This window comes from Hyaena hyaena, unplaced genomic scaffold, assembly GCF_003009895.1.
Source record: "Hyaena hyaena isolate Hyena2069 unplaced genomic scaffold, ASM300989v1 scaffold_79, whole genome shotgun sequence".
Classification (NCBI taxonomy): domain Eukaryota; kingdom Metazoa; phylum Chordata; class Mammalia; order Carnivora; family Hyaenidae; genus Hyaena; species Hyaena hyaena.
Window position 1 is genome coordinate 236,244 of NW_024080711.1, and position 22,069 is coordinate 258,312.

Consider the following 22,069-nt stretch of genomic DNA (forward strand, 5'->3'; position numbering starts at 1 on the left):
CTGTTCTGTTATTTGCATGAATGATTGCCTTCTCTCACGCCCATCAAAAGCTAACTGTTCTTTCTCTCTAACTTAATTTCTAACTGTCTTGCAATACATTTTGAGTTGTCCTCTGACACCTTTGTATTTGTTTCCTGGTCCATTTATTACTGTTCAGTAATTGTTTTTTTTTTTTTTTTTTTTTTTACTCAGGGTATAGATCTTTGCTGTTCCGAATGCATAACATTTAATTTCAGTATTTGTAAATATCTGTGGAGTTAGGAAGTGTTTTCAGTGATGTTGTAAATCAGTACTACTTATAGGACAGGATCCAAAAATTTGGTGAAAACTGCCATGTTGAATCTTCTTCTCCTACAGGGTTCACACATGCTCATTGGCACCACATATGTCAGTGGAAACATATCTGTTGTTTCTCCTTAGGAGAATGGATGTCTTCATGAGCCTGCTAGATACTTGTGTTATATGCCCTTTAAATAGACACTCATCTAGGATGAGTATTAACTTATAGCAGAGAATTTGGATCTAATTTATATTATGACCTATTTACCCCCTGAGTGAGCATGGGAAGGTAAGAATTTCCAGACTTCATAAATTGCTTTCAGGTGAAATTTGAAAATTACTAGTTGGGTAATATCTCTAATTCTTCGTAATATTTTCTGATCCCATTTGTCCGAAGCATAATTTCTTACGTGCGTTCCGCTGTGCCCCATGTTGGTCTAGTGTACCCTGCCCACCCATGCACCTAAAAAGACAAAAAGGGGAAAAATAATATAGTCTCTGTATTCAGGCAAATGAGAATATAGTTGGGAGGGGAAACACAAGACAGGCTATCTCTAACTGTGAACAATTGTGAGGAAGGTGGGGGTTGACAGACCAGGCCACTCTCGCATGTGTAGACTTCAGTTGTTGGAGAGTGAGTGCCTGAGGGGGTCTTTGAAGAGCACTGTTAGGACATGAGGAGGCCTTGTGCAAAATTGTAGAAAATGAGAGTGGCATGTTTTGGATTAATTCATTTTATAAAATTATGCTTTACCCCCCTACATTGTTTCACCGCACCTTGCAGAAAATTGTTGGAAAGATCTGTATGTAGAGCCAGTGGTGACCTCTTGGAGGGTTTGCTCTCTGGTCACGTGGAACCTGTCTAGAAGGGATACATACTGGTTATTGGATCTAGAGCGGGGCCAGATGGAACCTTGGGCATTCACAGACACCTACATCTTGATCTTATAAAATCAGGCAGCATCACCTGAGAGCTCTTCAGGCCATTTGCCGTGTGACACAGCTGCCTGCCAAAGTATCATCTGCCTGAAGGCACTTTTCCTCTTTTTTGTCTGGTTAATTCCTTCCTGTCCATCAGGAGAGGATCTGCTTCCTCTGGGAAATGACTTTCACAGATGCACCACCTCCTTCCTCACCATACATGTACTTTAGGCTCTCTTCCCAGTGACCCCAGCACACTGCCTTTTATTACCCAGCTTCCATATTGTAAATTCTCTGTCCCTCTCTTCTTGTAAAATTACTTTCCTCTCATTCTCCTGGAAGTTCTGTGAGGTCAGGAATTGTGTTTTATCCATCTGTGTAGTTGAAGCACCTTATACAGTAGATATCCTCAATAAAATGTGTTGAATGAAGTCATTCCATAACAGCATAATTCACTCCTGTGCTCTACTTTGAATGTGCTTCTCTGTCTGGTCATATCCAGGGTAGTTGGGGAAAGAAGAATCCTCTTGCAGAGTTTGAGGTTCTTGTGAAACAAAGTTGGGAAGGCCCCTGAAGTAGCTGGCAGGGAGGAAAGGCCTGTTGAAAGGTATTTTAGGGAATACAGTTCATAGTGATAGGCCGGAAGGTCTGAAGGGAGAAATCTATATCTGAGAGGCTGTAATTTCTGATCCTGCTACACTGTATAGTTTTTAAAAAGAGAAATAAGATTCAGAGAAGGGAAAATTGACTATTTTAAAGTATACAATTGAGTGGCCTTTTAGTACATTGACATGTTGTATAACCACTGCCTCTCTCTAGTTCCAGGACATTTATCATCCCAAAGGGAAATTCTCTTTCCATTAAGCAATCACTTATTTTCCCTTCTCCCAACCCCTGGCAACCACTAATCTGCTGTCTATGGACATACCTGTTCTAGGTGGTCCCTATAATGGAGTCCTAGAAGATGTACCTCTTGTGTTTGGGTTCTTTCACCTAGCACAGTGTTCTCAAGGTTCATCCGTGTTGTTGTATATGTGAGTGCTTCATTTCTTTTTATAGCTGAATAGTATTCCATTGTATGGACATGTATCATTTTGTGTATCCATCCATTCATTGGATGATGGACATTTGGGTTCTTTGTATCTTTGGGCTGTTGTGAATCGTCTGCTATGAACATTCGTGCACAAGTTTTTGTTTATATACCTGTTTGCGGTTCCTCTTGGTGTATACTGAGGAGTGGAATTGCTGGGTCATATGAGAATTCTGTGTTTAGCTTTTTGAGGATTGAATTACACTTTTTATATGTACTCATGAAGGTTCTTTTATACAGATTGACTTGTAAGATTCATTTTTTAATTGAATAGTTGTTACTGATGTTTTATCAGAAGATGAGGCATTGTTTTGCTGTATTTCTATAAAATATCCATTTTTAAAACTTCACTGTTCTTTTTCATGAATCTCATGTTTATGCTTGCTTTTCCATGTGAGCAACAGCAGCTTTTTTTTTTTTTTTTAATTTAAACATCTGTGCTTATTTTGTTTCTGTCTTCCATTAACCATATTCCTCTCTTCCTCTCCAGGAATCTTATCTGTTAAATTTCCCTGCATATACTTATTTACTCCCTGGCAACACATCATCTCTTTTCAGCTGCTTCTTCCTTCCTCTCTGCTGGTAATACAAGTTTTGCTTGGAAATTCTTTTTTCTTAAGCTTTTTTTTGTTTCCTGCACTTGTGGGTGGTTTTACCTTATTAAAAATTTTTTTTCTTTTTCACTAAAATATGTGAAAGTTCAGCATAAATGCAATTTCAGTTTAAGAAACTGGGGGAAAGTATGTGCATTGTATTTGTCTCTATATAAATATAGAAACTATTTGCACAGAAAGTACTATTGAGTTAACTAACTTGAATGCATTCTCCTAATTACCAGTAAAACTTCTCAGTCTTGGGGCACACCCTTTTAAAAAAAATTTTTTTTATAATGTTTGTTTATTTTTGAGAGAGAGAGACAGAATGTGGGCCAGAGGTCAGAGAGAGAGGGAGGCACAGAATCCAAAGCAGGCTCCAGGCTGAGCTGTCAGCACAGAGCCCAATGTGGGGCTTGATTGAATTCGTGAACTGTGAGATCATGACCTGAGCTGAAGTCAGACCCCAAATGACTGTGCCACCCAGGGGCACACCTTTTTAAAACCAATTTCAAAGACATGATTGAATTTTGTTTTAAATGTAAATATATTTTGTATGTTTAAAAATGACAACAAAGTGATAAGCAAAGATGTTAATTTGAACCTTATCATGGTCATGAGTAAATGTCAGTAATACAAGGGCCCTTGTAATAGACTCCAGTATCCTGTTCCTTCATCATTATGTGTCTGAAAACATAGTGAATGGATAATTTTAGAGGCAAAAAAACAAAGTAAGAGTATCTTAGCAATATAGAAATGTTTTAAGAAAAAACAGTATTCTATGTTACAGCTTGCCCTTGTCACTGTCCACGGCCGATCTTGAACACCTGTCTTAGGCGTACAGTTTGGGCATAGAAATTCTGAAGTGCTTTTGATTATTCTCAAGAGTAATACATTATCAGTTTAGTAATTACATTAAATGTTATGTAAGACATTTCTTCTAGGCCTCCTAAATTTTGCTTTTATTTTTCACTTTTCCAAGAAAATAGTTTTACTGCACATATATTAAAAAAAATCTTTTGAACCAATTAGAAAGGCCATCATTTTTTTCTTCTACAAAACGGATCTAAAGTTAACATAGTTTTTGACAATTTTAAAAACCGTCTTAAAGACCATTTATATGGATAGCAGATAGCTTAAGACTGTACTACAGAAAAGTACACAAATGCAGTGTTTGTAAATCTCACTCTTGATTTGAGCTTCGTGGATATAAAAAACAAATGGCATGATTAATAGAGGAAATTCATTTTCTTTTTAGGATAACAAGAATGTTAATGAATCTGGACGGACCCAGCTGGCGGGAGAAGCTGTCACCTATTCCTGTTGCGCCCGCTTCTGCACATTTACCAGCTTGGCAGCCTGCCACCGAGACACCCCCAGAGCGAGTGGAAGCGCCCTGCAGCGGTCCCCAGCCTGCCATCACAGGTGGGGGAGGCCTGCCCTCCTTTCTTGTGAGGGTTATCTTGAGCCATGTGTATATCTTCATGGTAAAGCAGAAGGGGTTTAAGCTAAGACCCTCTTCTCCCTCTAACTAGTCTTAAGAAGTTGGCCATGATGTGTAGCAACATGGATGGACCTTGAGGGTGTTATGCTGAGCGAAACAAGTCAGGCAGAGAAGGACAAATATCACATGTGTGCACGTATAGGAGGATTAGGAGGACCTTAACTGAGGACCATGGGGGAGAAGAAGGGGGGAAATGGTGGGGGAAAGGGAGAGAGGCAAACCATGAGAGACTCTTGAACGCTGAGGACAAACTGAGGACTCATGGGTGTGGGGGGGGAAGGGGAGATGGGCATGGAGGAGGGCACCTGTGGGGATGAGCACTGGGTGTTACATGGAAACCAACTTGACAATAAACTATTTGTAAAAAAAAAAAATAATAAAATAAAAAATAAAAAAATAAAATAAAGTTACATTAAAAAAAAAAAAAAAAAAGTTGGCCATGAACTCCAGCATCAGGCCCAGGTTTAAGTTTAAGACCCTGTTCTCCCTCTAGTCTTAAGAAGCTGCTTCATACGTCCAGTGTCCTAGTGTGTATGAAAGGAGGAAAGATGAGTAACTATCTCATGGAGTTCTTAAGAATAAATGGAGATGTGCATACAAAATAATGAAGGTTAAGTTAACATTATTATTAATACGAAAAAGAAGTAGGATTAGTTTACTAGTACGCCTGTATGTGGCAAGGTTAAAATGGTATGATTGGTGTGTTTGAAATAATAAAAGCCTATAGCGTAAGTATCTAGCAGGTATTTCCTTCTGCCTCATATCATAGTTGTTAACACATCTGCATTCCCCTAGTACCTACCTCATTACTTTTTGCAGCGTGTTTAATACATGTGACTTCAGTCTTGCTTTCTGCGTAAAGCTGGTGAGGCCCCATTTCTCCTTCCTGCTTAGGAACTCTGTGTATGTCCCTAGTTGAGCCTCATCTCCCAGACACCATGAGATTCCTGAGTCATGGTGTCCCAGTGGCTTCTGTTAGACCCTCACCCTCTTTTTTTTTTTTTTTTAAATGTTTTTTTTTATTTATTTCTAGGAGAGAGAGAGAGACAGCGTGAGCAGGGGAGGGTCAGAGAGAGAGGGAGTCACAGACTGAAACAGGCTCCAGGCTCCGAGCTGGCAGTCAGCACAGAGCCTGACGCGGGGCTCGAACCCACGAACTGCGAGATCATGACCTAAGTGAAAGTCAGACGCTTAACCGACTAAGCCACCCAGGCGCCCCGACCCTCACCCTCTTTGACCAGAAAGAAGATGCAGTTTATTTAAATGTTTATTTATTTATTTTGAGAGAGAGAGTGTGTGCGCACACCTGTGTGCAGGCAGGGGAGGAGGCCCGGGGCGGGGGGGAGAGAATCCCAAGCAGGCTCTGTGCTGTCAGCGTAGAGCCCACGTCGGGGTGAGAGTGTGACCTGAGCCAGAATCAAGAGTCAGAAGCCTAAACTGGCTGAGCTACCCAGATGCCCCAGGGCTTTAAGATCATGGGCATCTCTTGTTTTCTAGAATTTGCTATTAGAGCCTCACATAAAGCATTTGTTCAGTAAAGGATAGCTGTTTATTAACAGAGTGCATATACTAACTATACCATAGATGTGGGATAGCTAATTATAAGTACAAGTATAGTCCGTTCTTTCTGTTCATTTTTATGTGATTATTAGAATAGATACCAAAGGTTTAAAAACCCTGGGGGAAGAAAAGCTTAAGGGAAGTTTTTTCAGCAAATTATATAAGCCCTAAAACAGTATTAATCTGCCAGAATTTATGGGAAGTGCCGTTGGCCCCATTGTATGAGTTCTTTTAAACATGAAACATTAGAAATTTCCTGTGATTGGGGTGCCTGGGTGGCTCATTTGGCTGAGCATCTGACTCTCCGTTTTGGCTCAGGTCATGATCTCAGGTTTCATGAGTGCAAGTCCTCCATCGGGCTCTGTGCTGATGGTGCAGAGTCTGCTTGGGATTCTCTCTCTTCTTTCTCTTTCTCTGCCCCTTCCCCCCTCGTTCTGTGTCTGTGTCTCTCTAAACAAATAAACTAAAAAAAGATGAGAAGTTACTACTTCATACCGTTGTGCAGGGGACAGATAAGATTGTTGTTAACATTCCAAGTTTATATTGTAAGTTTAGTATATTAAGGTTTTTAGATTATAAAATTTAAAGATATTTTTAAATTTTAATTATGGATTTTTGTATCCGGTTACTCTATTGGGTAATTTACACAGATTTAAAACTTTAGATATTCATATTTAATGTGTATTCAAAAACGTTGATTGAGAGTAGCTCAAAATCTGTTGACAGGTTGTAAGGAAAGGTTTTGGCTCCTGGAACTGAAAGGGCTCAGGCAGCCCCTAAAATCAGACACAGCTCTGAAATGTAATAGAAAGTGAAAATAATAGAACTGCAGCAATTTTAGGCTTCACATGTGCACGTATCAGTGTCTAAAGTGAGAAAGACACCATTGCTTTGGGTGGCATTAATTTAACAATGAGAAGACAATGTTACATCTAAAACCCTAGCTTTTTTATCCTGTTACTTTCTTGGCTCAGATTCTATTGATACTTTAATGGGTCATGTGTCCATTCCTGAGCCAGTCCCTATGATGAAGAAATGCCATGCCTGGATTGGCTTAGGCCTGAGTTCCTCATTAGTGGGGTCAGCTTTCCCTAAAGGTGAGGGGTGATAGCTGAATGAACATCAAGGCACTCTTAGGAAGGGACTCTCCTAAGCAGAGAGTCGGCCATGATCACTGCAAGGTAACAGGTAATGGTAATAGTTGGGACTCTCTCTTTGAAGATAACAGAAAACCCAACCCTTTATTGCTTAAGCAATAAAGGTTGTTTACTGGCTCATACCATGGAAAAGTCTACAAGTCAGGGATGGTTGGATTCAGGACTCGGGGATTCTTTTTTTTATTTATTATTTTTTTAAAATTTCTGAGAGAGAAACAGTGTGAGCAGGGGAGGGTCAGAGAGAGAGGGAGATATAGAATCTGAAACAGGCTACAGGCTCTGAGCTAGCTGTCAACACAAAACCTAACACGGAGCTTGAACCCACGAACCATGAGATCATTGACCTGAGCTGAAGTCAGATGCTTAACCGACTGAACCACCCAGCTTATTTAGCTTTCTATTTTGGCTTCTCTCTTGCTTTTTTCACCCCATTTTTAGACACACAGATTATCCCCTTGTATCATTGGATGGCAGGATAGCTCCTCCTCCTTTCCTCCTTATTTTCCACTGGAAAGAGCCAAGATTTTTCAGAAGCTGCCACAAAAATATTAGTGTATCTTACTGGCTCTCATAAGCCCATCACTGAGCAATTAGATTATTGTGGCCAAGAAAATATAACATGCTGATCAGTAAAACAAAAAAGATTACTCCAAATGGGAGGGCTAGCAGTTTGCTTTACCTCAACTACAGGACAGCGGGTGGAGGAGGTGTGATTTTCCAAGGGACTGTGGGGCCTGGACACATGTCTACCTCAGGCTTGAACAGGTTTGTTTGTTCATCATTCATGAAATAGTTTTTCCACCAAACACTCTAGATGTTTGTATCTCCAGCAAAGTATATAGCAATATGGATAAAATAATAGAGTTACTTATATTTTATTTTCTAATTTGAAAAAAATATTATCATAATTGTGTAATTTTTACTTACAGCCAATTTGCCTTTTTAATTTGTATACCAAGTTTTCTTCCACTGAGACTTCAGCTCTGCATGGTATGTGGTCAGGTTAATTTGCAATAGAATTTCTGCTTACAGATGTACTGAAGATTTTGTAGAGGTGCTTATATGAATCCTTCCTCTTCTTTTTTTTCCCCCTTGGGGGGTGTCCCGTAGATGAAAAAATGTTTAAAACCCTTAAAGAAGAAGGAAATCAATGTGTAAAGGACAAAAACTATAAAGATGCCCTTAGTAAATACAGTGAATGCTTAAAGATTAACAACAAGGAATGTGCCATTTATACAAACAGGCAAGTTCTTTGTAACTTTATGTATTTTTTACTTTCATTTTTTTAATTAAAACAGAGACAAATTAATTGCCAGTGTTTTCTCCCATCATTTTGAGAATTTATATAGCATATTGTCCTAGGTGAGTATCTTTTAAAGAGATGGGGCCATAGAAGTTCCAGAGGGATGGAAGGCATGAGGCGGGCTGGGCGTCCTCTGCCGCATGGGTTCTGCTGGCCTCGCTGCCCTGACGCTGCTGCGCTGTCCCATCTTGGCCATTCGTACCCACTGTGGCTTAGCCAGGTCTGCGTGTTGTCCTCTGTGTGGGAGCAGCAGTCAGTGCTTTTCAAACTCGTTTCTTAAGTGTCTTTTTTCTCTTGAAGTCCTAAGAGAGAGGACCAGCCTCCTTCAATGCTTAGCAGGAAAGGGCAGATTGTTCTGGAAAGCTGTTTAGATGCTATCTATACCATATAATGGTGAACGCTTGCTCTAGAAGTCTGGTGATTTGGGGATGTTTAAGAATAGGCGGACTCTGGGGTGATAGATAAGGAAGACGGCTCCTAAAGAGCAGGGACTCCCAGCACAAGATTTCCTAGCCATTTCAGATGAATTCTTTTTTAACCTCTCACTGGCTTTGTTTTTGTACATGTTTTCCTCTATTGGCAACCAGTTAGCCAAAAATTTTGTCATTAACTCCAACATGAAGTTTTCTCCTCTTCTTCCGTTCAGCTTCTGCGGTGTTGGGCATTGATGGCCACTCAGTTTTCCCTGGAAACCGCCCCCTCCTCCTCTTTGGTATCAGGGCAGACACCTCACGTGCCTGGCTCTCTTCTCCTCTACAGGCCTTTCTTTCCCTGCCGTTCTTGGGGTTCTGAAGGTGTAGGTCCCTTTTTCACTCTGCATGCTCTCTGAGCCATTCCATCCCCCCTTCAGTTCCATTACCACCTTTCAGTTATGTCCCCCCACATCTCTGGGTGGGCTCCAGACCCAAGCACTCAGCATTCAGCTCCTCTCTGCATTCCTTTTTTTTTTTTTTTTAAATATTTTTATTTATTTCTAGGAGAGAGAGAGACAGCGCGAGCAGGGGAGGGCCAGAGAGAGAGGGAGAGGGAGACATAGACTCCGAAACAGGCTCCAGTCTCCGAGCTGGCAGTCAGCACAGAGCCCGACGCGGGGCTCGAACCCACGAACCGCGAGATCACGACCCAAGCGAAGTCGGACGCTTAACTGACTAAGCCACCCAGGCGCCCCACCTCCTCTCTGCATTCCTGACAGACGCCTCTCTCCCCAAGTCTGTCTGCAAGCTCGGATGTCCTACTTCTAAATTCCTCTTGGGGGAGCCTTTCTCTCCGCCTTCCCCATCACCCAGGTCTTCGGCCACCACCGTCTCCTCCTAGATGTCTGCAACCCCCTCCTCAGCACAGGCTTGTTCCCTCTCGTCTCATTCTCCAAGTTGCAGCACAAGTAACCTTCCTAAAACATGGTGACCATGTTAGCCTCTGTTTGAGAACCCACTGGTGGACTTGCATGAAGCTCAGGCCCCTTGCCATGATTTACAGAGCTCTTCGCCATCTGGCATGGCCACCCTTCTACCTCATCCCTGCACCCAGCCAGCTGTATGGCACTTGTCTCGGTTCATCAAGTGTACCTTGTTCTCTCTCTGTGTCACTGAGATTCTGCTGTTGCTGGGACCTTGGCCACCTCTCTCCCATCCTGCATCGTAACTCTCGGCCCAGTACCTTCACACTGGATAATTCTCACCTCTTCTTCTGGGATTCAGATTATATATGTATAGCTTCTTCTGGGAAGTCTTGCCTGACTACTCCTGCCTTTGCCTCAGCCCCACCAGATCCGATAAGATTCTCAGTTGTGTGTTCCCAGAGCATCCTGTTCAGATTTTATTATGTTTGCTTGTTTTAACTGTCTGTCTCTTCCACTTAGACTATAGCCTCCTTGAGGGGCCTGAACTGTATTTGTCTGCAGTTGTATCCCCAGCGCCATAAATATGTATACTGCAAGAAAATGCCAAAATTAGAGTAAAATGTTAGGTTTCAGTGAGACAGCTAAAGACTTATTGAGCTATGTTCTGATTTTTATTAAGTGTCTAAATTCACAGATAAGTTGTCTTTGCTTTTCATAATACATACTTGGTTTCATAATTACGTTCTACCAGAGCTCTGTGTTACTTGAAGCTGTGCCAGTTTGAAGAGGCAAAGCAGGACTGTGATCGGGCGCTTCAGATAGATAACGGGAATGTGAAGGCGTGCTACAGACGAGCCCTGGCTCATAAAGGACTCAAGGTGAGGGAGCCTTCATTTTAATAAGTTTCAGCTCTGAAAACAACATGTGGTTTTTATGATCATGCATCTTGGGATCATGGAGTGAGAGTGAGACTCTCCTGGGGTTTAATCCTGGTTCTGTGCTAACCAATCCCAAAACCTTGGAAGAGGCCTCAGATTTCCCCTACCTTTAATGTGGAGCTAGATGGTTTCTAAGATTCCTTCCAGCTCAAAAATTATGATTTTATTTCCTGATTTCCCAAGGAATTTTGTTAGGGCAGATCTATTTTAAGGAACAGGAAGGATTATTACTGAATCACTGAAGTCAACCAGCAATGCCACTGGGTTCCTCCACGGAAGGACTGGGGTGTCTGCGGGGTGGGAGGAAGGCACCAGAATGGATGTATAATTACACTTTTCTTTAGGCTGATTCTTCTGCGTGGAAAACTTGAATGAATGTTCATGTTTGTAGAAAGTAACATCACAAGGAAAAGTTAGAACATACTTGGCTATGGTATTTCTTGAAATTGCTATTTCTTAAAAATCAATTTGATTAGGGGCTAATACAATGAAATTCACACATGGTAAGTTTACAGGTCTTTGACTTTTCTCTTTAGAGGTTTTTTTTTTTTTTTAATTGAGATATAATGGGCAAACTAACATTGTATTAGTTTCAGGTATACAGCCTAGTGATTTGATTTGCAAAATGATCACCAGAGTAAGTCTAGTTAGCAGCCCATCAGCACACATAATTGCAGTTTTTTTTCTTGTGATGAGAACTTTTAAGATCTATGCTTGCAGCAACTTTCAGATACACAATACAGTATTACTAATCGTAGTCACCATGCCGTGTATTATATCCAGTGACTTATTTCTTTTTTAACTGGAAGTTTGTGCCTTTTGACCCATTTCACCCACTCCCAGACCCTGTCTTGCCTCTGTCAACCACGAGTTTGTTCTTTGTATCTGTAAATTCAGTTTTGTTTTTGTCCTTGTTTTCTAAATTTCACATACAAGTGAAGTCATAAGGTAATCGCCTTTCTCTGTCTTATTTCACTTGTAGCATGTACCCTCAGGATCCATCCATGTTGTTGCAAATGGCAGGATTTCCTTCTTTTGTGTGACTGTAAATATACCGCATCTTCTGTCTCCATTCATTCATTGATGAACACTTTGGTCGTTTCCATGTCTTGGCTGTTGTAGATATTGCTGCAGTTAAGGCTGCAGATGTCTTTCAGATTTAGTGTTTTCATTTCCTTCAGATAAATACCTAGAGCTGGAATTGCTGGATCGTATGGTAGTTGTAGTTTTACTTTTTTGAGGAGCCTCCATACTGTTTTCTGTAATAGTTGTATCAGTTTACATTCCCACCCACACTGCACAGAGGTTCCCTTTTCTCCGCATCCTCACCAGCACTTGTTATCTCTTATCTTTTGGATGATTGCCATTCTGACAAGAATGATGCCTCATTGTGTTTTTGATTTCTATCTCCCTGATGGTTAGTGATGTTGTGCATTTTTTCAGATACCCATTGGTCATCTGTTTGTCTTCTTTGGAAAATTGTCTCTTTAGTTCCTCTGCTCATTTCTTTCTTTCTTTTTTTTAATTTCTAGGAGAGAGAGAGACAGCGTGAGCAGGGGAGGGTCAGAGAGAGAGGGAGTCACAGACTGAAACAGGCTCCAGGCTCTGAGCTGGCAGTCAGCACAGAGCCCGACGCGGGGCCCAAACCCACGAACCGCGAGATCATGACCTAAGCGAAAGTCGGACGCTTAACCGACTAAGCCACCCAGGCGCCCCCCTCTGCTCATTTCTTAATCAGAGTCTTTTATCGATGTTGATATTCATTATATGAATTGTTTGTGTATTTTGGATGATAACTGCTTTTTAGATAGAGGATTTGCAAATATATTCTTCTACTTGGTAGTTTTCATTTTGTTGATGGTTTGCTTCACCGTGCAGAAGGTTTTTAGTTTGATGTAGTCCACTTGTTTATTGTTGGCTTTTGCTACCTTTGCTTTTGGCATTAAATCCAAAACCCAAGACCAGTGTCAAGGAGCTTACTACCTATCTTTTCTTCTGGGAGTTTATGGTTTCAAGTCGTATGTTCAAATTTTGTCCATTTTTTTGTTGATGTTCATCTGTAGTATTAGACAGTGGTCTAATTTTCCCAACACCATTTATTAAAGACTGTCCTTTCCCCAGTGAGAATTCTTGGCACCTTTGTCATAAGTTAGTTTGACAGTTTATGCAGGAGTTTTTATTTCTGGGCTCTCTGTTCTGTCTTTCTCATCTCTATGTCTGTTATTATGCCAATACCATACTGTGTTGATTACTATAGTTTTAATAATTAATATAGCTAATTAATATAGCTAAAATGTAGCTTTGTTTTTTTATAAAACTTTGTGTGTGTGTGTGTATGAGAGAGAGAGAAACAGAGCATGAGCCGGGGAGGGGCAGAGAGAGAGGGAGACACAGAATCTGAACCACACTCCAGGCTCTGAGTGGTCAGCACAGAGCCCAACGCGGATCTCAAACTCATGAACTGTGAGATCATGACCTGAGCCAAAGTCAGACACTTAACCTACTGAGCCACTCAGGCACCCCTCTAATGTTTAAAATCAGGAAATGTGATGTTTCCAGCTTTTTGTTCCTTTTCAAGATTGCTTCGGCTATTTGCAGTGTTATGTGGTTCATATAGTAAGTTTTAGGATTGTTTATTCTATTCTCTGAAAAATGCCATTGGAATTTTGAATAGGGATTGTTTTGAATCTGTAAATTGCTTTGGGTAGTATAAACATTTTAACAGTATTATTTTTTCCCATCCATGAGCATAGAAAGTCTTTCCATTTATTTCTATCTTCTTCAATTTCTTTCATCAATGTGCTACAGCTTTCAACGTACAGAGCTTTCACCTTCTTGGTTAAATTTATTCCTAGGTATTTTTTTCTTTTTGATGCAATTGTAAGTAGAATTGTTTTCTTAATTTGGCCATTGATTTTTGAATAATGTAAATTCCTGTGTAGCCACCACTCCAGTCAAGGTAAATATTTGCATCTCTTCAGAAAGTTCCCTATGCCCATTTTCCTTAATTTCCTTCCTTCCGCCACCACTCCCAGGCAGCCATTCATCTAGTTTCTATCACTATACATTAGTTTTGCTTCAGGGCACCTGGGTGGCTCAGTCAGTTAAGCGTCTGACTTCAGCTCAGGTCATGATCTTATGGTTCCATGGGTTTGAGCCCCTGGTCAGGCTCTGTGCTGACAGCTACCTCAGAGCCTGGAGCCTGTTTCAGATTCTGTATCTCCCTCTCTCTCTGACCCTCCCCTGCTCATGCTCTCTCTATCTCTCTCTCAAAAATAAATAAAACATTAACAAAGGTAGGTTAGTTTTGCTTTTTTTTGATAGTAACATAAACATAGTCCTGTAGAATGCACTGTATACTTTGGCATTTATTTATTTATTTTTATTTTTTATTTTTGCTCAGCATAACATCTGAGTTAATCCATACTATGTGAACATTAGGCATTGTTCCTTTTAAAAAAATTTTTTTTTAAACTTTTTTTTTTTTAATGTTTTATTTATTTCTAGGAGAGAGAGAGACAGCGTGAGCAGGGGAGGGTCAGAGAGAGAGGGAGTCACAGACTGAAACAGGCTCCAGGCTCTGAGCTGGCAGTCAGCACAGAGCCCGACGCGGGGCTCGAACCCACGAACCGCGAGATCATGACCCAAGCGAAAGTTGGACGCTTAACCGACTAAGCCACCCAGGCGCCCCCCTTTTTTAAAATTTTTTAAATGTTTTTTTTTATTTTATTTTTTTTTGAGAGAGACAGTGTGAGTTGGGGAAGAGCAGAGAGGGAGACACAGAATCCGAAGCAGGCTCTAGGCTCTGAGCTGCCAGCAGAGAGCCCAATGTGGGGATCAGGCTCACAAACCGTAAAATCATGACCTGAGCCAAAGCCCGATGCCCAACCGACTGAGTCACCCAGGCGGCCCAGGAATTATTCCTTTTTTATTGTTGAGTTCTATTGCTGAATATACCACAACTTTTTTTTTTTTAACGTATTCACCAGTTAATTACATTTCAGTGTTTCCAGTCTGGGTCTGTTAATAAAGCTGCTATGATTTTTTCCACCCACATGTTATGAACTTGTTCATGAATTGGTACAGCAAGAGGCCAGGTGGGAGTGGGGATGGAGAGAGATGGTCAGATCATGAAAGGCCTGGGAGGTCACTAAGCCTGTGGTGACTAGGCTTAGTCCTGGAGGTGGTGGGAACCCCACAGGCCATGTGGTCCCGGGGGAAGGCACGATGGGTCACATTTGGCGGCGGTGTGGAAGGTGGATCATCGGGGACCCAGCTGGAGTAGGGAGATGGGTTAGAAGCCCCCAGGGTCAGCTGCCTGAAGGAAGATAATGATAGAAGAGAGAAGGCATACTGGTTTCCCAGGGCTGCCGGGACAAAGCAGCCACATCGTGGTTAAACTACAGGAATTTATTTTCTAAGAGTTCTTACGGTCCTTAATCTTGAGATTAAGGTGTCAGCAGGGATGACTCCTTCTGAGGGCCGTGAGGGAAGGTGTGTCCTAGCCCCTCTCCTGGGCTTGCGGTTGGCTGTCTTCTCCCTTATCTTCACCTCTTCTCTCTGTATATGTCTGCCTTCCAGTTTCTTCTTTTTATAAGGACACCAGTCATACTGCATAGGGCCCGCCCTAATAACCTCATGCTACCTTGATTACTTTTTTAGAGAACCTATCTCCAGAGATGCCGGGGTGGCTCAGGAGGTTGAGTGTACAGCTCTTTATTTTGGCTCACATCATGGTACTGACCATGGTTCTGGGATTGAGCCCCACGTCAGGCTCTGCACTGACAGCGTGGAGCCTGCTTAGGATATTCTCTCTCTCTCTCTCTCTCCCCCCTCCCCCTCCCTCTCTCTCTCCCTCTGCCCCCCCCCCCACCCGCCTCCCTTGCTCATACTTGCTTGTGCTCTCTCTAAAAGAAGAAAACCTATTTCCAAACATGGTTACATTCTAAAGTGCTCTGGGTCAAGCCTTCAACATAGGAATTTTCGGGGGAACACAATTCAGCCCGTCATGGAAAGGGACATTAACTGAAGGTTGTTTGAGGGTAAAATTGACAGACCTACCGAGCAGTAAAATGTGCCGAGGAAGGAGCAGAGGCAGTACCTGCAGGGTTCCTGGCTTGGGTAGCTGAGTGGTGGAGTGTATAGTCGAGGGTATTCAGGAGGAGGGAGAAGCTTGAGTGTGGAGAAGGATAGTTCGGGTTGACATTCCTGAGTTTGAGAGAATTCTCTTAGTTTCTGCCCATCACTGACAGGGAAATACTATAAAAATATCTTCTGTAAAACCTGGGTATTGTTGGGACATGGTAGTCATGTTCTTATTCAGTGAGCATATGACCTGTGCTCATCGTGCATTGAGGAATCAGGCTACTCTGCGTCCTAGATGCTGCGGGGGGGGCAGCACAGGGACAGTGCTGTGACCTCCAGTTTGGGGAGCCATGCAGCTAGCTGCCTGTCCTCTGTCGCCCCTCCCAGTTTGGTACAAAGGATATTGTAAAGGATACGGATGAACAGCCAGGTAGAGGTCTGTCCGGCCAGGTCCAGAAGGGTCCTGAGCACGGGAACTTGCCTCCATGGAGCTGGGGTGCGCCACCTGCCCTGCGGCTGGGTGCATTTGCCGAGCCAGAAGCTCCACTGTAGTCACGGTGCCCGTACCACCTGACTCCCCCCGACGCCTGCTTTTTTGGTTAGCAACACACTCATTTATAAACCTCACGTGTAGATTCCTCAGGTGGTGTGTGGCACCATGAATTCAAAGAGGCTTCTTCAGGATGTACTCCGCTTTTTCTGAGCTCAGTGCATTCAGGTACATGAGGTAGGTCTGCGTGGTGGCTCGCAAGCCTGTGCACTTCCTGTGGCTGCCTCACTCTTGGAACTTGGCCTTCCTGATGAAACGTGAGAGGTGTACCTAATGAAAGGCTTTTTATACTCCTTTGGAATGAATTCTAGAAATCGTATTCTGCAGAAAAATGATCCCAAATTTCAGTAATCCAATCCCACTAGATTCTGAGGCTGGCAGCTTGTTTTTCTTGTTTGATTTCTTGCAGTTTCATTTGTATATCCTGTAGTTTGAGTTAGGTGCCAAGCGAATTTAGTTTCAGGATCTTCAAAAGCTACCACTGCTTATAAAATGCACCCGAACCCACACCTGGATCCATTTCCTTAGCGTGTCTGTGAGGAGCTGGCACAGAGGCTCACGGCGAGCAGGTGCCCTGCCTGTGGTCATTAGCGTGTGTGTGCACACACACGCATGCACCAGTTTTAAAAATTACAGGGCATTCACTTAGAATTCCTTCCCCCCCAAGTTTTTATTTAAATTTCAGTTAACATACAATACACTACTAGTTTCAGGTGTAGAATTTAGTGGTACACTTAGTACAACACTTAGTACACTTAGTACAACATTCAGAGCTCATCACGGTAAGTGCCCTCCTTGATCCCCAACACCTAACTCACCTGTCCCCCCCCATCCGCCTCCCCTCTGGTGAACATTGGTTTGTTCTCTAGAGCTAAGAGTCTGTTTCTTGGTTTGCCTCCTCCCCCAACCCTTGTGTTCATTTGTTTTGTTCACATTCCACATGTGAGTGAAATCATATGGTATTTGTCTTAGAATTTTTTGCTGAGTGCCATTTACGTGCTAGATTGTGGGAGCGTAGTGGCAAATAAGACGTGGTGCTTGCAGTAAGGAGTTTGCAGCCAGCTAGCTGGGTCTGCTAGAGGGCCAGAAATATCAAAAAGTATTATAGTTTAAGTGCATCTATTAATTTATATGTTATCACAAACACATGTGATAATCCTTTTTTTATTTTAAGGACTAATGATGCAACCAGCAACTTTGAATGTCCTTCTTTTTGCCAGAGCCACACTTTCCTCTTCGTGTACTCTCTGCTCTTCTCTCCTGCATGGCTGTCTCTCTTCAGGTCTTGTGTTTTCTGACGACTGTGTCAAAAGAAGACTCCTTCCCCCTCGTTGGTATCCATCAAAAACCTTGGCTTTCTTCATTGCTTTAGCAACAGTCCATACGTACTCATTTGTTGGCTTTTTTATATGTTTCCCTTCATAAGACAGAAACTTCCCTAAGGACCAGGCCACCTGACCATCCTTGGGATCTGGCAGACTGGCCCCTCCTCTTCCACGGCCTCCACTCTGCCTGCTCTCTTTTTACTTTTGCTTGCCTCTGTTTTAACTCTTACCACAGTGTATCTCCTGTTTTCTTAGATCTCCTTCAACCAGATTGCTCTTTATGCAGATTTTTTTTTTTTTTTTTTTTGAATGGGTTGAAAACCATACTGACTCTGTGACTCTTGGACTTTCATTTCCGAGGCTGTAGCTCACAAAGCTGTTTTCAGGCTTCTCACTAGGATTCCACAACTATATTCCCATTCACTTTCTGGTCCTTGCTGCCTCGGTCATCCCAAGGATTGTCTCTCTCTGACTCAGTTTTCTTACCTTGAAAATGGGGACAGAAGTTAGTATGTACAGGGCTGTGTGAGAGTAAACTAATACTTTCAAAATGCTGAGAAGGTAAGAGTTAGCAGGAATGACTACCTCAGCTTGCCCTGGGGCCCCACCCCCTCGCCTTTGGTACGGTTCCCAGCGTGAACACGTCGGGGTGGAAATACGGGGTCATTTGGGTTTTCTGTTCCAGCTGTCCTGTGGTGATCCGTTCCTAACGGTATGTAATGTACTATCATTTGTAAATAATTTACCTTTTTTAATGAATTAGAGCAGGTTTAAGTTTATCTGTTTAAACAAATCCCTGGGTAGAGGAGGAAGGGACGTGGCGTCACAGCTAGTGCCCCAGGAATGTCACATAACCACTAGCTTAGCTCGCCTGTGCCCCAGCCTCTAGGGCGTGCTGTGATTGGTAGGTCCTGAGTACCGACGGCGGTTCTGTATCATTGGAATTCTTTGCCTCCTCACAGAATTTTAGATTAATCAAAACATTGGTCTAGTCTGTAGTTTGAGGATATGGCCTGTTGCGTCAGACTCATTTTGTGGCTTCTGTCTCTGCTACCAGATTCTGCTGTGCTTTGAGTTTAGATGCCTTTTCTTTCCTCTCAGTCTCTCCCAGAGTGTTGTCTGGCTCTGTGGAAGAATACTATTGGAACAGTAGATACAATTTTGAAGGGTTTTATGGTACAGGATGTGAGGTGAGAACCGACATTTGTATCGCCCTTTATAGAAGTTTAAATCACTCATGTTATTCATTTATGCTTCGTACAGCTTTGCGAAAACTCGAGTAGAAAAGGTTTTGTTATCCTTAAAGATGAAAAAACTGAAACTCAGGTTAAATGAGTAGGATTTTGTTCTAGTTTCTTTTAAGTTTATTTGAGGGCGCGGGGGAGGGCAGGAAGGGCGGAGGCAGAGAATACCAAACAGGCCTCCCGCTGAAAGCCCAGAGCCTGACTTGGGCTCAAACTCACGAACCGTGAGATCATGACCTGAGCTGAAATCCAGAGTCGTACGCTTAACTGGGCCACCCAGGCGCCCCTGTTCCAGTTTCTTATTTAGTGGATACTAATGTGAGGCCATTCGTTTGTTTAGCAGACAACAAATGCCTCCTGTTCATGCGGGACTGTGAAGGTGGTGATACACGAGTGAACTGGATTCTAAACAACCCCAGATTCTGTGCTTGCTCTTCTGTGTTACGGGTTTTAATATTTCAGTCCAGGACCACTTTGTGGGTCTGACTTTGTAATCAGGCCACTACAGGGAGCCCACTGCACACATTCCGCGCCACTCTGCTCCTCAGTCTCGCTCATACTTGGGCTAATCCATGCCTCTTATTATGAAAATTATTTTCTCTGCTTTTCTACTTTCAGGATTATCAGAAAAGTTTAAACGATCTGAATAAAGTTCTGCTGCTGGATTCAAGTATTATTGAGGCAAAGATGGAACTGGAAGAGGTAACCAGATTCCTTAACATTAAGGATAATGCATCATTCAGCAAAGAAAAAGAGAGAAGGAAAATTGAAATTCAAGAGGTATCTGTATTTGGTTGTTATCTTTGAAAGTACTCTCTGGGGGATATCATAGATTCTAAAGTCCTATTTCTATGAGTTCCACAAAATTTAAATTTTCTTTTTACTCGGTTGTTCAGTAAAGAAATTTTAACCAATTAGAAAGACAAAACTTTCCTTGACCGCAGTTGGCCACTGTATACCCTAGCTTGTGTCCATGGAGGGTATGGGCAGTCTGCGTTCCGGAGGCTTCTCCTTTCTCTCCTCCTCCCACCCCGCCACCCCCGCCTGGCCTATAGTTTGCGTTGTTTCTGCTCCAGATTGCTCTGGAAGTCTCTGGCCAGTGAGCTTCGCTTCAGGGTACACCTGGAGAATCCTGACAGGACTCAGTGTCAGTGGCCCTGCCGGCCATACCCCATAGGGATTTTTTTGATTGACTGAGACCTTTTTAGCACTCTGAAACAAGACTAGCCTAATCGGAGATTGTGAAATATCCCAGAATCAAACTCAGTCTCTTGTGCTCTAGCTTTTTCATTTGTCTTCAGTGAAGAATGTCAGCTCCTGAATGCCTTTGTATTTGTGAGTGCCAATATCACCCCATTTATCATACATTTCCACTAAGGGTAAGAGGCTAATATGTGAGAGAAGCTAGAAGTATTTTCCAAGGAGGGAAGAAAAAATATTACAAATTCATGTCTGTTAAATAGAACGTTGTTATAGGTCTTTCATGGAAAACTCAAGTTCATGCTCATATATTTTTTAAACTTAAAAAAATACTTTCAAGAATGGATACTTGAAACTTCCTAGAAAGAGTAGATTTTACTATTCGTTATAAATTACACACTTTTCACTTAGAATGTGATTAAAATAGAGTCTGCCAGTGTGTTTCAGTTCCTTCCCATCTCCATGCATAGAGCTTGGGATGTGCAGGGGCTGTTGTGTCACAGGATAATCTCTTTTCCTCATGAAGGTGAGCGAAGGCCATGAAGAAGAGCCAGATGGGACCTCTGCGGAGGTGGCCGGTGACTGCCTTGCCTCTGGGAAGGGGGACGCAACCAGCGGGCCACCAGCACACTGTGAAACACTCCTGATCGCCAGGCCTAACAATGCCTATGAATTTGGTCAGGTTATAAAGGCCATCAGCACAAGGAACGATAAAGAGGCCTGTGCACACCTTTTAGCCGTCACTGAACCAAAAGATTTGCCAGCATTGTTGACTAACAAACTTGAAGGGGATACATTCCTCCTCCTCATTCAGTCTCTGAAAAATCATCTTATTGATACGGATCCTTCATTGGTGTATCAGCATCTTTTATATCTGAGTACAGCAGAAAGGTTCAAGGTAAGCGGAAGAACCTTTTGGTTTAGGGTTTCTGTAATGTTAAAATGTTCGTTTTCTAATTAAGCTAATACAGTTTTTCTCCTTCTTCCAGATGATGTTGACACTAATTAGCAAGGGCCAAAAGGAGCAAATTGAACAGCTCTTTGATGACCTCTCAGATACTCCAAACAAACATTATACTTTAGAAGATGTACAGGCCCTAAGAAAGAAGTATGAGCTTTAAATCAGGCTACTGTTCGATTTCTTCCACGCATGTATGAGTTCCGGTGGTGCTAATGGGATGATACTGTAATAGCGTTGCATGGATAAAACCTGGTTCAGAAAAGATCCTTTGGTCTGGACTATATTTTACGTACTTTTATATATAGAACATGTATATTCTACAATATGCTTTTTATTAGTTGTAAATATTTTCCTACATTCCAGAGCTAACATCTTTATATTTAATAATAAGTATATTGGGAACTTGTTAAAGTACATTTTAATTTATATTCTACATTTTCTTTTAATCGTTAAAATCTGACATTTCTTCGGGCTATAAAGGATTCCTCTTAAGTTTGATAGAAATGTATTTAAAAGTGAAAATCATTAATGGTGATTGTTATATCACCTTTGTTTCCTGCTATGATATATATACTATTTTATACTACTTGTGGATTACAGTCTGTTGAGGTGAAATGTAACACTTAAATCTTATAATATGAAATGATTATTAAATTGTGATTATTAGAGCTATAAGAGGAACTTTTTTCTTACATGGAAATATTGCCTAATTAAAAATTGGCAAAAATTTCTACTAATTTTTACTACATTTTAAAAAGCTGTTTCCCAACAACTGTATAAAAGCAGACTAAGCCTGCGTGGTCACCTCCGCATTTTCCCCAACGTTTAGGTGTCATCTTCACCCTTTCCCCCCCCCCTCCTTTAAGCATGACCACATTTATTCCCTTAATGGAAGAGGGAAAGTGAAGTAATCTTATTAAAAAGTCTCCTTTGTTAACTGGGTCAAAGTAAAGGTATTTCTTACAATAAAACATTCAGGTCTCTTATCAGTGTACTGTCATTTATTGCTATAGCTTTTAG

At 41.9% G+C, this 22,069-nt stretch overlaps 1 protein-coding gene across 1 annotated transcript in view; it reads left to right on the top strand.

Moving 5' to 3' along the window:
• Positions 1 to 22,033, top strand: part of SPAG1 (sperm associated antigen 1) — a 65,126-nt gene extending 43,093 nt beyond the window's left edge. The window contains exons 13-18 of the mRNA XM_039233814.1: positions 4,142 to 4,308; positions 8,215 to 8,347; positions 10,498 to 10,624; positions 19,507 to 19,668; positions 20,615 to 20,986; positions 21,078 to 22,033. Of these exons, the coding sequence (XP_039089745.1) occupies positions 4,142 to 4,308; positions 8,215 to 8,347; positions 10,498 to 10,624; positions 19,507 to 19,668; positions 20,615 to 20,986; positions 21,078 to 21,209 (1,093 nt within the window). The 3' untranslated portion in view covers positions 21,210 to 22,033. The remainder of the gene's footprint in view (positions 1 to 4,141; positions 4,309 to 8,214; positions 8,348 to 10,497; positions 10,625 to 19,506; positions 19,669 to 20,614; positions 20,987 to 21,077) is intronic.
• The last annotated feature ends 36 nt before the right edge of the window (positions 22,034 to 22,069 follow it).